Source organism: Stegastes partitus, unplaced genomic scaffold (assembly GCF_000690725.1).
Source record: "Stegastes partitus isolate 25-593 unplaced genomic scaffold, Stegastes_partitus-1.0.2 Scaffold1699, whole genome shotgun sequence".
NCBI classification, from domain to species: domain Eukaryota; kingdom Metazoa; phylum Chordata; class Actinopteri; family Pomacentridae; genus Stegastes; species Stegastes partitus.
The window spans coordinates 1919-18628 of record NW_007579430.1 but is presented as its reverse complement, the minus strand read 5'-3'; the positions used below and the strand labels follow the sequence as shown (position 1 = coordinate 18628).

The 16710-nt window shown below is 40.4% G+C and overlaps 2 protein-coding genes across 6 annotated transcripts in view; one reads left to right on the top strand and one right to left on the bottom strand.

The window, feature by feature from the left end:
- The first annotated feature begins 1266 nt into the window (after positions 1-1266).
- Positions 1267-13748, top strand: LOC103372128 (xin actin-binding repeat-containing protein 1-like). Of its 5 annotated transcripts, none has more exons than XM_008301693.1 (7): positions 1267-1301; positions 2223-2301; positions 4058-4203; positions 4671-4718; positions 10234-10364; positions 12698-12881; positions 13000-13748. In XM_008301693.1, the coding sequence occupies exons 1-6, from the start codon at positions 1269-1271 to the stop codon at positions 12864-12866; spliced, it is 606 nt and encodes a 201-aa protein (XP_008299915.1). In that variant the 5' UTR covers positions 1267-1268; the 3' UTR covers positions 12867-12881; positions 13000-13748. The 5 variants fall into 5 exon arrangements, 4 of the variants coding, with proteins under 4 accessions (XP_008299915.1, XP_008299912.1, XP_008299913.1 ...); XM_008301690.1 differs by having other exon boundaries at positions 5141-10364; XM_008301691.1 differs by lacking the exons at positions 1267-1301; positions 2223-2301 and adding an exon at positions 3171-3317 and having other exon boundaries at positions 5141-10364.
- An 859-nt stretch (positions 13749-14607) lies between these two features.
- The window catches only part of LOC103372133 (solute carrier family 22 member 13-like), a 2654-nt gene continuing 551 nt past the window's right edge, over positions 14608-16710 (bottom strand). The window contains exons 3-9 of the mRNA XM_008301698.1: positions 16157-16311; positions 15881-16052; positions 15636-15756; positions 15447-15541; positions 15126-15340; positions 14896-15004; positions 14608-14806 (exon numbers count right to left, since the gene is read on the bottom strand). Of these exons, the coding sequence (XP_008299920.1) occupies positions 14608-14806; positions 14896-15004; positions 15126-15340; positions 15447-15541; positions 15636-15756; positions 15881-16052; positions 16157-16311 (1066 nt within the window). The remainder of the gene's footprint in view (positions 14807-14895; positions 15005-15125; positions 15341-15446; positions 15542-15635; positions 15757-15880; positions 16053-16156; positions 16312-16710) is intronic.

Here is a 16710-nt window from a genome sequence, read left to right as displayed (position 1 = left end):
CAGCGTTTGGGGTTTTATTGTATATCCTGTTGTTTCCTGCTCGGAGGCGACTTTACGGTCTTTTATAATGAGGAAGAAAAAGGACTTTGCTCGCTGAAGTTGTGCGCAGGTCTTGTGATGCCGCTTGTGATCGTCGCAGGGAACAGACACTCACTGACAACTTAAAGGTAAAAAAAAACAAAAATCTACTCAAAATTTACTTCACCTATCCCAAAACCTTGCTTTCATGAAACTTAAGCTCTTATCTCTAAACTGAGCAGCTGCTGTTTAACCGCATGACATGAAATCATTCATTCTCATTCATTAAGGGCTGCGCATTATTGATGTCACGGGTTGCCATTCTCATGAGTTAGTGGGAAAAGGAAGATAAAATGCTCACTGGTGTGTTGAGATTATGGGGCAAATAAATCTTAAAACATACACAGAATATGGCATCCAGAGCCTCGACAACAGGGATAATGCCATTGATTATCCTTCATGTGTACAGGGTGGTGCAATTATTTGCAAACTGTGCTCTGCCGTGACGTGATCATGGAGTGGAAGAACAACCTGAGGCGCGTCCAGTCACTGAAGAGCATCCCCTCGTCAGATGACAAACCGGTCTGGACGGACGTAGGACTGCGGGACAAGGCGGTATCAGTGTCCCAGTTGGTGTCCAGGTAACAGAAACATCATCTTACTCGCTCTTTCTGCATCTATGACAACCAAACACACAGTTGTGCACACAGTGAGTTATTAAATCATTAATACAGTGTTTGTGCATGTAACAGGTATCAAACCACAGTGAAAGTGAGCACAGTCATTCAAACAACCGCTGCAGATGATGGTAAAGTAAAGCAAGTTGTAAAAGAGGTAACTTGTGACTTTACTATCAGGCTTTTTTTTTATGTGGTTGCATCATCATTGTAGCTGGATACAGTTTTTCCCCCTGTGTCCATCACTTTCAGATAAAACCATCCCTTGTAGAAAAACCAGAGTCTAACCTGGAGTCTCTGATTAAGAGAAATGACGAGAGAGAGCGGTCCAGAGCCAAAGCCAGCCTGACCCGCAGCGTGTCGATGGGCAGCCTTCAAACCGGCGCCCTGTCCATCGAGGCCCTGAAAGCTCGGTTTGAGTCCAAGGATGTGACGCAAAACAAAGCGAAGAGCGGTTTCAGGGCTGCGAACTTTACGTCACCGTCCGTGGCTGCTGTGCCAGTGATGAATGGAGAGGTCAAAGACGTAAAAAGCCCTGCAGAGAAAAAGACGAGACAAATAAGTGTTGACAGTATGGACGCAAAAGTGGATCACGTGACTCAAAAGGTAAATACGAACACTGTTCTGGCTAAAAGGTCCAATTTTAGGAGTTGTTCATTATTTTGTCCATCATGTTTGCACAAACAGAGCTAAGGCCACATGTAGATGTTTGCAAAAGTTTGGATGCCACTGGCCAAATTATTTCATTTAGTTGGTTTTTGAGGTGGAAAGAATTAAATGAAATGCCTGAAGGAGACATTAAAAATGAGCCTTTACAAAAATCAATACATCTAGTAATGCACTGTTCCTTTATTGTCATCAGTACTGAGCTTCCCCAACCATTAGCAGATATCTTTTGTGAAATCTTGATTTAGAAATTTTCTGCCACTTTTCCTTGCAGACCAGTTCTGTGACACTTTTATACCGTCTTGCATTTAAAGTTCACACCCACAGATTTCCCGTCATGTGCACGTCAGACGCCACTCCCACAGCTTAATCCTGTGTTTGTTCACGTGGTGGATCTTCAATTTAGTTTCACTTCCTTTACAGACTGTAAATCATCTACATCCAGACTTTGCTACCATTTTATGGAATTTATTGATTCCTTTATCTGTGCAGCGATTCCTGTCTTTTAAAGAAAATCTGTTAAGGTTTATATATATATAAAATGTTTAAGTATATGCATGTATAAATAACTTTTTTCAAATCTTCATCAAGTGATTCCAGATGACACTTTGCTTTTGTGATTTCGTCTAGATGATTCTTCCATATAGAAAATGTGTTTCACGTGCCTTGCAAGGTCTAATGAGACAATAATGTCCAGAAAATGAATGCATCAACAATTGATAACCATTTGCTGCAGGGGCTGTGCTTTCTTTTCACTTCCTCCAACTACAAAACATGTCACTCACCTATGTTTTCTTTACAAACAACTGTGCCGTCATATGAGAAGACATAGCAGTGACAGTTTAATGTTTCTTTCTGTAGGTGGTGAATCAGACCTGGACAGACAAGAGAAAAACAATAGGCGGTATTGATTTTGAAAAAATTGCAGCCTCTCAAGAAGGTGAGTACCAGACAGCACTATCCTACATCTAGATCGACAACCTTTATCAAAGTGCCAGCCTGAACACCACATTATCCCGGCCAACGCCCCAATAAAGCAATTAGATGCTTAGAGTGCAATTCTACATACTTGGCACGCTTTTGAAAGAGCGCCGCTTTATTGTTTAGTTATCAGTACAACTCGAGAAAATTACGATTAAAACTAATGATAAAAAGTCTAATCAGGTACTGCATGTGCCAATAATGAGAACATCTTCAAATTCATTCTAAGTGTACACTTTCAGGTCAAAGATCAGCTGATAGGACTAAAAACATTGCACTATAAACACTGTGAGAAACTGATTGCATCGCTCCCTCAGACAAGATGGTTTGGCTCTCTAAATGTATATGGTGTAGTGCAAATGTGCTTCACAATGCAACCTGGATAACAAATAAAAGTTTCCAAAAAAAGAAAAGCTGTTGTTTCAAGAAAGATGTTTTCCCTGTAATCGATACCTTTTTTTAAAAAAAAAAAAACATATGAATAGTTTGCATTTCATCCACTGTAATATTAAACAGGAAAACATGTTTAGCTTCTCAGTTCAGTGTCTGAATCACCATGCAAGAGCCCAAACTAGATACCGCCTCCCTGGTAAACATTCCCTGGAAAGCTGTCTTCGAGTCCAATGACTCAGGTCAAAGCTGTGGACGGTATGAATGAAAGGGGAAGATATATCTGCACGGTGACGGTGCAAAGCGCTGTGATTGACTCAACCTGGTGCGGGAATAGGAGGCCACTGCAGAGCGCGACGGAAATAGCCGGCGTGCTGCGAGTCCTGAATAAGTGCGGGAGGGTGAAAGGGTCAGCTGTCTCTAGGGCAGGAGTGACACAGAAAGCAGGAGCGACCGAGGGTGGCAGAAGTTCCGCTGCAGGACGCAAAGCTACAAAACAATTATACTGAAATATACACAGATCACACAGATTTGGAAGAAACTCAGAAGACAGGGAGGAAGGAAACTGGGAATTATTCACCTTCTGTGAGTAGAGATTTGGATTTTGACCAACAGGGGCTGCACATGCTCTTGAAAACTTGCCTTTAAATCCATAAAAGTTCATTTACAGAGTATACTGTTGAAACTAATATAGATAAATTGTAGTTTTTACTGCTTTTGCAGTGTAATTATACTTTTAAATATAAATTAACTAAAATGTCGCAGTCAGAATTCAACAAATTGCTTTTTTAAAAACTAAATCCCAGTGATTTTGATGTTTTCCTGATGCTGATAGACAACAGATTTATTGCTGTATCTGTCCTTCTCTACACAATTTTGTGATGTATCTCTGTTTACTTTCGCACTCCCATGCTTAGTCAACTGTGGCCGCGGTGGCTTGCCTGTCCTTTAACTCTCAGTGTGTTGTGTGCCAGTGGAGTCAGGTATCCGTCCTGCTCCGCCACAAGTGGTACATTTATAACTCAACCACATGACAGCTGTTAAATATCAGCTTAGAAAAGTGCTATTACTAGTGACCCCAAATTGGTACCTATTAAAACACTGTTTGGTGACATGGACACTGAACACAGAAGTCACCTGTGTGTAATTAAATGAGTCATTGTTTAAATTGTCTGTCTTCCCCGTCACGTGACGTTGATTACAGCTTTTATTTAGACGTGGATCTCAGACAGCTCTGATTAGGCCCTTTCTAAGTACTACACAGTGCAATTTATGTCATAACAAAATCCAACCCGTTGAAACCACTGTGTCTGATGTCTCTCCAGAGGAAAAGAGGAGGTCAGTTGCAGACTTCAGAGACAGCTCTTTCATCCAAACCAAGGAGATACTGTCTGTCTCGGTCAAAGCGATGTCTGCTCTCTATCTGTCAAAAGTGGCACCTCAGGAATCAACACACAGTCTGTTAAAACCGGTAAACATCTGTCTACTCATTATGTGTAAAGACTATGTTAGGAGTCTTGGTGCTGTGTGGAAATCACAGTTTAGTTCATATAGGAAAGATTGTTCTCAGGATAATAACATTTATTTCCTCCAGTATCATGAGAATTATGTCAGATATATTAGACCTTTATGTAAGGTATACTAACTAAATGTTTAAGGACAGAAAAAGTGAATTCTAAGATTATATTTACATCTGGAAGCTCAATTTTAATGAAATTTCAAACATGAAATGTTCCCACACTTCAGGATTTATTTAGAATAATAAAGAAAAGTGGTAAAATATACCTCTACTTATGCACATATACTGTAGTAGCATCGCTGCAGCTACACACTGCAGTTTATTATTTATGTATTTACTAATAAAGCAAATTACAGCAGCGAGACAACATTGCTTATGTAATGTTTACCCAACCTGAATTCATTTTTATTCCCATCCAGGAACAAGCCCAGTCACGTAAATCTGGGACAGGAGTAAAACTAGCAAAGGTAAAGCAAAACATCACCGGATATTTTGCATGATGATGTGGTTGGTACAACTCTTATGTGCACATTAGATTTGCATTGTCACAATAACGTAAACATTTTCCACAGTATCCACTTAACTTAAAAATCAAAACCATGATTGATTTTCCTGAGAGCTGCGCAGTTGACCTTTGGAAAAACAAAACAGATATTGAATGTCATTCACATTTTGTGGTCGGATTTGTGGTTTGCTGGTTGCTTTGGAGTTGAGCTAATCCACTCACACCTAGCATGTGAAAAACATCCCAACCGGCATGATCTGGATGGTAATATGTGGCTCTCATCCCTGTGAGTATGTTTGCCTACTCTGGAGCATGGTTTTCACTGGATGGCTAATCCCTGTTGAAATGGACATAACTGTAAGGGCATTACTTTGTTCTTCTAAGATGGCTGAAGACTCAACATCCCAACAAAGGAGAGATGACTTCCCTCCGCCTCCTTCTGCCGGACATCAACCAGGACAGGAAGACTTCTCTGTTGCACATTCTCAACCCACAGCATCCCAGTTTTCCAAAGAAAAGTTATACCAACAGCGGCAAAAATGCGAGCTGAGGAGGCTCCTGAAGCACACTCACCCAGAGCTGAAGATGCTAGATGATGTTGTGGATGAGGAGCTTGCTGAGGTTTTGAGCTCAGAAGGGTCGACAGCTGGTGAAACCGGATACGAGGGAGAGGTCTTGTCAAGACGCCTGATATTTGAGAACTGTGGCCGGAGTACCCAAGTATCTCCTTACAGCTCCAAGATGCACACGACAGAAGGAACGGTGGAAAGATGTGATTTCAGTAAAACGCCAGCTGTTTCTGAGGAGCCGAAGGAAGGGCCTCATGCCGAAAGTGCTAAAGAGATCACAGAGGATGACAAATCAGTTAGGCCAGATCTTACCAGAGAGTGTGAGGAGGAGATGATAAGAATAGATGTTCAGGCAACCAGAAGGATATTTGAGAGTCAGTCTGTGAACACATCCAGGCCAAATCCAGATAACAAGTTCCAGGGGAAAGTTCCTATTTCTGAGGATGAGACAAAGGCAGTTCAAAAACAGAAAAAGTTTGAAATGTGTAGCAAAGATAATCAAAACAGCAAATGTAAAGATTGGGAGGAACAACCTCATAAACAAGTGTCATGTACTCATGTTGTTGGTAAAAGCCTTGAACGTGACATTTCCAGGGAAGAGGTTTCCTCTGGTGAAGCAGTCTTTGACGACGAGTCTACAAGCTTTCCTGATTCAGAAAGATTCAGTGAAACGATAAAAACAAGCGCAGTTCTTTTGCGAAACAACCCATTTATCTCAACAAACATAGAAAGAGAGCATTCCCATGTGCATACGTCAAAAACTCAAACCCCAGCAAGAGACAGTGGGCCAGGTGAAGACTACCTCACAGCTAATGTGAAGAATAGAACCCATATGTTTGAATCGATGCCATTCAGCAAAATCAGGCATCAGAACAAGGATGAAATTGAGACAATGGTGGAGAACATCAAGGAAACATTGAATTTCCTCTACAGTGTTAAAGCCATACATTCAAGTGGCTCAATCATTGAGGTGAATGAGACGATGATTGCTAAAAAGGCTAAATTCACGCTGTCAGAGAGCGGGCCTGAGTTAAAATATGATGAGGTGGCACAAGGAGGCGCGCAAAACTTCATACTGCAGTTGCTGCCACGGGTAAACCTAAGACCTCAGATCACTTACCTTAAGGAGGATAGCAAAGGCTGTATGGAGGCCACGGTGGTGAATGTCCCTGTTCACCAGCATCAATTCAATACCAGCAAAGACACAGAGTTTAAAACTGCCAACGTGCTTCAGCTCATTGAGGATGTTCTCAATCAAGACAATTCTCTGAGGAAAGGAGTAATCATTCAAGAGGATGTAAACAACTGCGCTAATGTCATTGTTTATTCCCTTTACAATTACTCCGATGAGGAAGATGTGAAGAGATACAGCCCTCCACAAGGTGCAGAATCTGATGAATCAGAGGTATTGAGTGGTGACACGAACAAAGAAACAAGAAAAGGTGCTTCTGAATCAACCATAAGCAGCCGTCTGGAAACCTCTCAAGACCAAGGTTCAGTCAGGCCTGAAATCAAAATGAAGGGGAATGTAAAACTGTTTAAGAGTTGTATTGAAAAGGGAGATTTGGAGTATTTAAAAACCCTTCAGGCTGAACCAACTGTTCAAGAACAGGACACGGAGCTTCATCAGGAACAGAGGGCTGATCAAGAAGAGGAAAGTGCTTCAGAGTGGGTCCCGGTGGATATAAAGAAACTAAAACGCATGTTCTCTGGAGACCAAAGTCAAATTGAACCAAAGAAAAATGTCCCTAAAAATCCAACTCCATCTGCTTCCATTTGTCATGCATTTACAGGTCAAAATGATTCACCTGGAAATAGCCAGTCCTCTACAGAGTGCAGTTCTGGGGTAATCTCTAATGTGCAGGTAAACAATACGTTCAGGGAATGCGAGGGCCAAGCACAAGACGACGCATGTAACTTTGAAGTGCTACCGCAGGCGTCTCAGCTCCATTTTGACCCACAAGATGACGACAGCGTCCACCAAGCTGAATTAGTTGAAGTGATGGATGACAGTGACGAGATCTTTAACCTCCAAACAGCAATCAAGAGTCTTCAAGAGGCCACAATCGAGGCCAAATCACTGTATCACTCATCAGAGGAAAAACAAAAAATCCTTACCCCAGAATCTCCTGAGGAACCTCTTGTCTCAGTTGCAGCAGGTAATGTCAAAAACTCCAGAACAGAAGCAGAATTACCTCAAGAAACTGAGGACAGATCAGCCTCCAACTTCACCTCAGGACATAAATCAGACTGCCAACACAAAAGTATAGAGCGATGCCATGAAGACACTAATTCTGCCACAGTGCAAGCTACTGAGATGTGTGGCAAAGAGGGTCAAAAGGGGACAGAGGCGGTGCAGAAAGAAACTACTACGGTATCTGTGAACAGTTCAGAAACTGCACAGCAAGAGGACGAGGAAGTTGTTTTTGAGGGTAAACTTCAAGCAGCTTTGGAATCCTTGGGGAAATCCAACATCAACGTCACAAGAGGAGATTTTAAAGCTGCTATGATCTACAGAAACTCCTCCAAACCTCACCAAGAGAGAACGCAAAAGGTGGATGTGGTGTCTGTTCAAAAGCCCAATACTGAGGAGTCTGGTCCTGTGACTGAAGGTCAAGCAACCAACCAAGTACAGTTGAGGAAAGAGGAGACTGCAGCCAATGCGGAGCCTTTAAACCAGACAGGAACCCCAAATAAACCAGCTACAAGTGTTGTTTCAGAGAAAAGCAAAAGACCTGTTGGTCCTAAACCAGCCCTTCCACCTAAACCAGAACATTTAAAGGTGAAAGACAGAGATTATCAATCAGTCAACATAAAAACTCCAGAGGCGACCCAAACTAAAACAGTAAGACCCACAGAAGCAGCCAGTCAAGTTCATCTACCTTTGCCAAAAACATCAGTTTCATGCAACGATGAACAGAAGCAAGACCTGTTTAAAATTAACAGCGGCACATTCTTAATATCTGATTCAGGGGATTGTGAAAGAAATAAGTTATTAGGTGAAGTTGTTCAGATGTCTCAGGAAGCTGAAGCGAAGCATCAAGTCCAAGGTTCAATTGTAACCTCAGAACATGATGACAAAGATAAGCATATCATTAATAGACAACAGAATAATAAAGCCACAGGAGAGCAGAAAAGCCACCAGGATGTGCCAGCCAACGACAACATGAATGAAACTGACGACAAGCATGTAGACTTCCACGAAGCACGTCAGAAATTTGGAGGTAAAAAGACAACAAAGATGGCACCTGTAAAACCAAAAAGAGTCAAAATTGCCCAGCCTGATATCAAAAATCCACCTGGGGAAATTGTTTTTGCACATGCGGATCCAAAACCAGTACAAACTGTAACCGATCCTTCAGTTAACATCTGTGGACAAACAGCTGTGAGCAAAGACAAGCAGGAGAAAGAAATGAAGCCAGACAGCAAAGTCGAGATGAGGGCGAGAAAAGGACGAGCGGAAACAGAAGATGAGCGTCGACAGCGACTGTCAGTTCACATGGACGAGATCATGAGAGGGAACATGACGGCGGCCATGGAAATTTTTGACAACTTGCGAAAGCAGGAGGAACTGCAGAGCATTCTCAGTCGAGTGGAAGAAATCGAACAGGACACGAGTGATGTTGATGTGAGGTCTCTGAGGACAGTATTCGAGGACGTCCCTGACTGGGTTGTCACCTCTGACAACAAGAAACAAAAAAAGGATGAGGTAGAAAACAAAGACAAAACGTCTCCATTATTGAGAGAAAGCCCTGAAAGCAAGTCCTCTATGGCACACGTGTTTGGAGACCTTGAGCGAGCGAGTGAGGAAATCATAAATCTGAAAGAACAGACTTTAGCCAGACTTGTGGACATAGAGCAAACCATAAAGAAGGCACTTTTTTCGGTCTCAACACTGAAGTCAGATTCCGATATTGCTGGTCTATCGTGCCTGTTCAGAGAGTCCTTAGGGGCGGTGCAAGAATCTTCATCCTCTGGCAACATTAGCAAAATTAGCATCGGGTCAAGCAGAACGAAGGCACAGGAAAGCACTAAAATGCAAGGAAGCACGGTTAAGCCAGCGGGGCAACGCCTTGAAGTAGCCTCTGCAAAACAACGATCGAGCCCTCCCTCATCACCTGCTTTTATCTCCATCCAGTCAGCGGCCAGAAAGACGGATAAAAGAGGCGGATCGCCTCCAGAAACCTCCATCTGCCCGACATGCCAGGAGAGTCCAAAGCTGGAGGAGAAATTTCGGACAACAAAGATGCTGACGTGCAACAGCCCCGCGCAAAACAGAAGAAGAGCCCCGAGAAAAGGAGATCAAAAACAATCCACTTACAGCCCGCTTAACCCCCGTCGAGAGCTCAGCGTGCTCGAGGTGCAGACCGACCGGGAAGGTAACAGTGTCATAGAGACAAAAACAGTCACGGAGAATTACGAGAGGACTGATAACTTTGGGAACCGGTTTTACTCAACCAAAACCTCCACCGTTGTCACTCAGCCAGAAACCACAACAACATCCACGAGTCAGGCAGCGATCAGTCCAGCGGCATATCAGGTCACCATGTACCCGGAAGTTCAGCTGCCAATCAACCAGATCAGTACTTCAGTGCCTAAATAGCCAAATGCTTTTCATATTCTTTATGCAAACGTTATCATGTACATAACTTTATTTGCTAAGAAATTAATTAGGTTGGTTATTATTGCTTGTTTTTTAATTTATACAATCATCATTGGTGTTAGATTATCTTATATCCTGTATGTTTGGTTAATGATTTTTAGCTTACATCGGTGTTTGATTTGTATTTCAAAGTAAAATCACAGGTCGAGTTTTGATTTAACCCATTGTATTTGATATGAATGCTTACTGTCAAGAAATATTTTTGTTCCAGTGAAGTTCAGTCTCATTTTTTTCTTTCCCATCAGTTTGAACCCGCTTGTCGAGAGATGTGCTCAGCCTGTCAGAAGCCAGTTTATCAGATGGAAAAAATAGCTGCAGACAAATACATTTTTCACAAAACGTGCTTCTGCTGTAAACACTGCAAGAAAAAATTAAGGTGGGATATGAGAACATTCTAAAGAAAAATCACCTGCAGTATCAATAAATCACTGAATCTTAATGTGCAATCAAATTCTATCATTGCCCAAATGAATTGGTTACATCTGATTTTTACTGTGTATTGGCCTGAATATAAGATCGTCCTGATTATAGGACATTTATTGTAGCAAGTGTTAGAAAAATTACTTTCTGGAGAAGAAATGAGGCAATAAGATGACAGGCAAATACCTAACAGGTCATCAACATCAAAAACTAAAATAAATAACACAATAAACTTCAACCATTTTAGTTTTACTCTCAACTCGAACAGAATAATATAAATGTGATCTGCAGACATATGAAGAGGAATTACTGCTCTGGAAATGCTTCCTTCTCTTTTCTCCTGAAAAATATACCGTTACTGTGCAACAATACTTCATATTAAGCTTAAATCTTACCTGTTAAACTTACAAGTGTGCCTGAGTGGATTGAGTGTCCAGGCCTCTCTGTATTTCAGTCACAAATTTGTTAACTATCCTGAGAAAGCTCTTGGGGAAACGTCCTTTTGAAGTGCAGGAATATTTGTTCTGACTGCTGGCGTTTTCCACCTGCCAGCTTCCAACATAATATTTCTTCATAACTGCTTCAACAGATGATTCTGTTTCATCCCATTTTGCCACAAAGATGATTTTCCCACATAGTCTTGGCAGAGCTGGGAGCTCAATTCTTTAAGGTAGACAGGACATTTTTGCAGATTTCGGTGGTGTAGTACAAATGGACAGAAGAAATTTGCTAGTCAAGCAACATTAAGCCTCTAACTTGGTAAAAACATTGTCTTGTATTCAGGCCAGTAGCTAATGTAATGTTTCTCATGTGAATCCAAAACATTTCATTGATTCATTTATTGATTGCTTAATTGATTAAATGTAACAGAAGTGATTCTGTCCTCAGGTTATATCAAATGTGATATATGATATAAATCTTAAGATGTAATAATTCATACACTGGTCTATCTAATGATGTGTATGCCTAATGTGTTTAAACAGTTTTTCTTTAAAACTACAGTGGTGACTCGATATTCTGATCCTTTGCAATCTGAAAACCTTGCCATCCGACAGGTTTTTAGGAAAAACGAACGAAACACATGAAAAACAGTGTTAACATACCGACAGCCTTGGATTCCGACTCCGACGTGACATTTCATGTCACAAATAAGGATAACGGCGTATTATCTGACTTAACAATCCGACAGATTGGCTCCCTTCATACTGCAGGACTTAATGCTCAATTCAGATTTTTTTGAGAAATCCGATTTTTTTTTTTTTACGAGTTCGTTCACATTTTTAATTAAATGCAGCTGGTATGCAATCTTCTGTGTGAACTTCATACGACCCAAAAGTGTCCCGCATGCGCAGAAGAGGACACGACGAGGTCACACGCAGCGAGCGTGATCAGTGTTTACGGAAGTAAACACGGATGGTGGCGGCGGCAGCGGGGGGGTGGCGCTGCCGCCTTTGCCACCAATGGTGTCTCGACCGCTGCCTTGACAATCCGACAAACTTGCTATCAGACATAAAAGAAGGTTTACATTTCGTGTGGAATTATCGAGTCACGACTGTATTTCATGGTACTTTACACATTTTCCATGTTTTGATGAACTGCAAATAAAAACTTGCAAAATCACAGAAAAACCGTAATAATTCACAATATAAAACAAACAAACAAAAAAACAAAACAAAGCAAAACAGGCCACAAACTGTAAATTATGTCCACATTGATTATTTTATTTTATTTTATTTTTTTACAATGTGTGATTAAAAATGTACTTTTTTTCTGGATTGGAATCCGCCATAATCTATAATTATTTTACAGATTATTTGCAGGCTCTTAAACATATTGATGTTAAGGTTTAAGGTTATTTTCCAGATTTTGGCTGTTTTGATAAGTTACAGATTATTTGCGGTAAAATCACAGGTAAAATTTTGTTACTTAGATGTTGACTGTAAAAATGTAATCACAAATTTGCATTTTTACAAGTATTTTTCTTTTACAATGTGCGGCTGTAAAATTACACAATTTTCCTGGATTTAAAATGGCTAAAAATATCATTATTGATAGTTTTTGAACATTACAGTTCTATTTTTTTCTGGCAACTTGCTGCCCATTTTTTTTACACAGTGTTATTAGCTCTAGCTGTGGGTTTCCTACTATGACAACTTTTCAAAATGACAGAAAATGTGTGGGAACCAATCATCATGGTTATCAGACAGCTGCTATAACTACAAGAACATCCTGACTATCTTCAACCAAGCACGGCTCTAAACTTGACCTGTAACTTCTGCCCATTTGTAGCATGTACAGTTTCGCACCGTTAAATGGTGAATTCTACTGCATATTTCACTACCAACAACTGTTCAGACGAAAGGGAAACTATGATGAGGGCTTTGGACGCGAGCAACACAAGAACCGATGGCTTTTGAAGAGCACGGCCGATGTGATGCCTGACGAATCGGAGGCATGAACGTACAGCGTAAATGTGAGTAACAGCAGACAGGAACGAACTGATCTCTGTCGTGTTATTATGTTCGTATTCACAACTAACCATGATAGCGGCTTCCCTCCCTAAAGCTGTGTTCTTTTTCGATCTTCAACAGATGAGATGGTGACTTTGACAACACAGAAGAACCTCTTAAAGTTGTGTTCGAGGAACCACACAATGGTCAACACTGTCCAGCCTTTACAATGTGTTTACGTACTGATTAACAATGGATGATGACACAGAACTTAACTGCTATAACGATGACTTAATCAATTTTAAAAACTGGACATTGTATGCAAATGCTGACATACAATAATCTCCTTGACACTCAGTCATTTTTATTGAATGACATTTTTCTATTTTAGTTTAAATTTACTCCAACTGATTGCTGTAAAAACTGTAGTTTTCTTTTGTATACAATGTGAAATTCAAACAGAGATTGTAAATTTTGCTTGAACTGGGATAACAAAGATCAGAAGTCAGCTTGACGGTGTACAAGAGATTTCTGCAAGGTTTATTTTTTTTACAAAAATGGTAAAATGCAAAGGCGAAACACATTAAGATACTCTTTATGAATATAAAAAGAGGTCCATTCTCTCCGCATTCCCACATGTTCAGCAGTGTCTCCTGAATGAATGCTCACAAACTTTCATTACAGTTCTGCCTGCCATAATGATACTGTTTGTAGTTTTTCTAATCAATACTGTGCACCTGACATAAATGTTTGGTCGATTTCCGAGGAATTCATGAAAAAAAATTCTAATTTCATCAATTGTCAAAAATAAAATAAAATTTAAAAAAATAAAAAATCAGGATCACAAGTGTACAAAGAGCAAGAAATAAACCAAATACAACAAACCTAAACATCCAGTCTCCTTCAGTTCCCAGAGTTTTCTGATATTAAGTTGGCTCAACATGCAGCTGTTCCTCATTTAAAGGGTAGTGTGCCTTGCTATGGGTCCAATGATTATATCTGATCTTGCTAATTAATCTTTAAACCTTTACGATCCAAGCACAGTTTAATAGCAATCATTGCTAAGCTCCACCAACTGTAAAACTTCAAACAAAACAACAGACAGTGACACAGTGTGACTTATTTATGAAGCACTTTGAACAGCACGGTTCATACAAAAGCTACGTCATAATGCCGACAGACAAGAACATGTACAGAAACAAACATAAAGCACATGTTCAGCAGAATGCAGGCAAGTCAGACAGCAATAAACCTGAAATCAGACATGCCCTATTGGACCTATTCACTTGTACTGTTTATCTGTAAAAAAAAAAGTGGTTCGATCGAGGATCTACTAAACTTTCATGTAACCGTATCTTTCTACCAGTCATGCACGTATGTTTTTATGTGTTGTACGTTTGGAAAGTAACACCTTCAGATGCACTAAAAACCAGTCTTTGGCAAAAACAAAACAAAACTGTGACACAAAATCAAATATTCTCAAAATGATCACCGACTACAGTCAGCTTTTCTTTACAACTTTCATGCTTGCTAATAAGTAAGAAAAGAGAGAAATGACAAATGTTGGATTATGATGTGCAAATTATAGCTTGTGCTCTTCAATGACATGTTCAGCACGATTGCTGTCCCCCATTGGTCCATATGCTGGTTTTCTAAATTTAAAAACAAAAGAAGGAACACAGTTAAAGCTAAAGTTTGGTTATTACAAACCTACTACATGTATATTTCTATGCAGTTGTTACAGTCAGCTCACTTTAACTCAGTGTGGTCCTGAAGTTCCACATTGAGGGTTTCAGGCAGCAGCAAACAGAATCCACCAGCAGCAATGGGGATGATGCCATATATCAGCATGGGAATGGTGTAATGATAAACCTCCAGCAGCCGGATCAATGGAGCGAGGGTACCGGCAACACGAGCGCACATGGAGTTCAGACCGACACCATTCTGCCTGCAAGAATTCAATAATCAAGAATCACACAATGACTGAGAGGGTTTTGGCAACACTTTGCATATGTATTGCAGCTTATTTGGCATTACCTTAAAACAGTAGGGTACAATTCTGCTGCATAAACGTAGGCTGTGGTAAAAGAAGCAGAGGCAGAAAATTTTCCTACCACAGCGATGACTGTTACCACCACAGGAAGATCTGATTGGTAAAAAATGTTTAACACAAACATATAAGATAGAAAATTGTTAGAAAATTGGAACATTCACCTCTCCGTAATATTTTTTAAACTATAAAAATATGTTCAAGGTTTTCAAGATACCATTTGGAACAGCAAGGACCACAAGGCAAGCAACACCCCCAAAGAACAGGAAGCAGGCTTCACATATTCTCCTTCCAAAGTGTTGAATTAGAGTCAAACTGCAAATATTTGCGGGAATTTCAACAAGAGCAAAGATGAGCTGTGTGAGGTAGATATTTGTACCAAAACTACCAACATTCAGCGTCAGTCCATAGAACAGAAGACTCGCTGCAAACCTAAAATCAGAGGTGAAGACAGGCTTTTAGTTTCACTACTTCACCATGACTGTGACAAATGTTGACACTGTGGACATTAAAGACAATGACATGAACATCATCTCACCAGTTGAAGCCCATTATTAGAGTATATTTTCTCAGATACGGTATTTTGAAGATGTCAAACATGTTTCTTTTTTCAGGTGTACTCTCCATATTTATCTGAACAAGTAAAAAGCAACTTTTAGAAAATGGTCATACAATGAAGAGGTTTAATATATATGGAGTGAACCAAAGTGTGTTGGATGCTGATCACCTTGTCCAGCAAATCTTCTGGTAGTTCCCTCCCATTGATCCTGGCTGCTCGCTGGAGCTCCTTTCGTGCCTCCTCCTTCCTGCCATGTGTCAAGAGCCACCGAGCTGACTCTGGAAGAAACCTGTTGAATCACAATTTCCAAATAAGGAATGATGCAGTAGTTACAATCACAGTTTCTCTGGCAGTTTTTGGCATATAGTAGTTGAAGAACATCTGAAAAGGTCATGGTATTAGAGAGTTCTTACCAGTAATGGGCTATTAAAGGAATTACAAGTGGGCTGAACAGCACCAGCTGCAGGACTCTCCAGTTGTGGATCAAGTAAGCAGTGCCAGCTGTCAACATCTGTCCAAAGCTTGTCAAATTTATCATGACCACTGTGCAAAGAGCAGTCTTTGAAGGATCGCTCCATTCTACAGCTGTAAGACAGATGAGAATTTGTAGTACCTGACAGTCAAAAAAAACAAAACTTTGAACAAAAACCAACATCAGTAATCATAAATAATAAAGATAATGGAGTTACCCAACACTGAAGTGTTCATGACGATGACAATGCTTGAAGTCCCACAGATAAATTTGATAGCCATGTAAACATAGATGTTTGGTGAGAAAGCAGTGCTCACACCAAACATGAACAAGATGAATAACGAAAGCAGGATTGCAAATCGTCGACCAAACCTGTAAAAAGAAAAAAAGAAAGAAAAAAAGACAGTAGCATTACAATGAGATGCATGATGTTGCCAATACTTTCCATCTCATTCGTGGTTACCAATGTATGAAAATACTTCGCCCACATACAAACTAACATAATGCCGACTGGTACAATGATGGCTCACTGGAAGATGCAAACATAGAATAAAGTGCTTGTCATTGTCGGCCAGTTTTCACTAAATCAGAGAGAAACTGAACAAAATTTCAATACCGGTCTAAGTTTGTAATACTAGACCCACTGCTGGGACACTGCTTGGTATGAGGTTAATGATAATATGAATAGCGTCTTATTAAGGGAGGAAAATTACTGAACCTGGTGAAAGAAGAAGGGATGTATTACCTGTCAGAAATAGCCCCAAACACCAA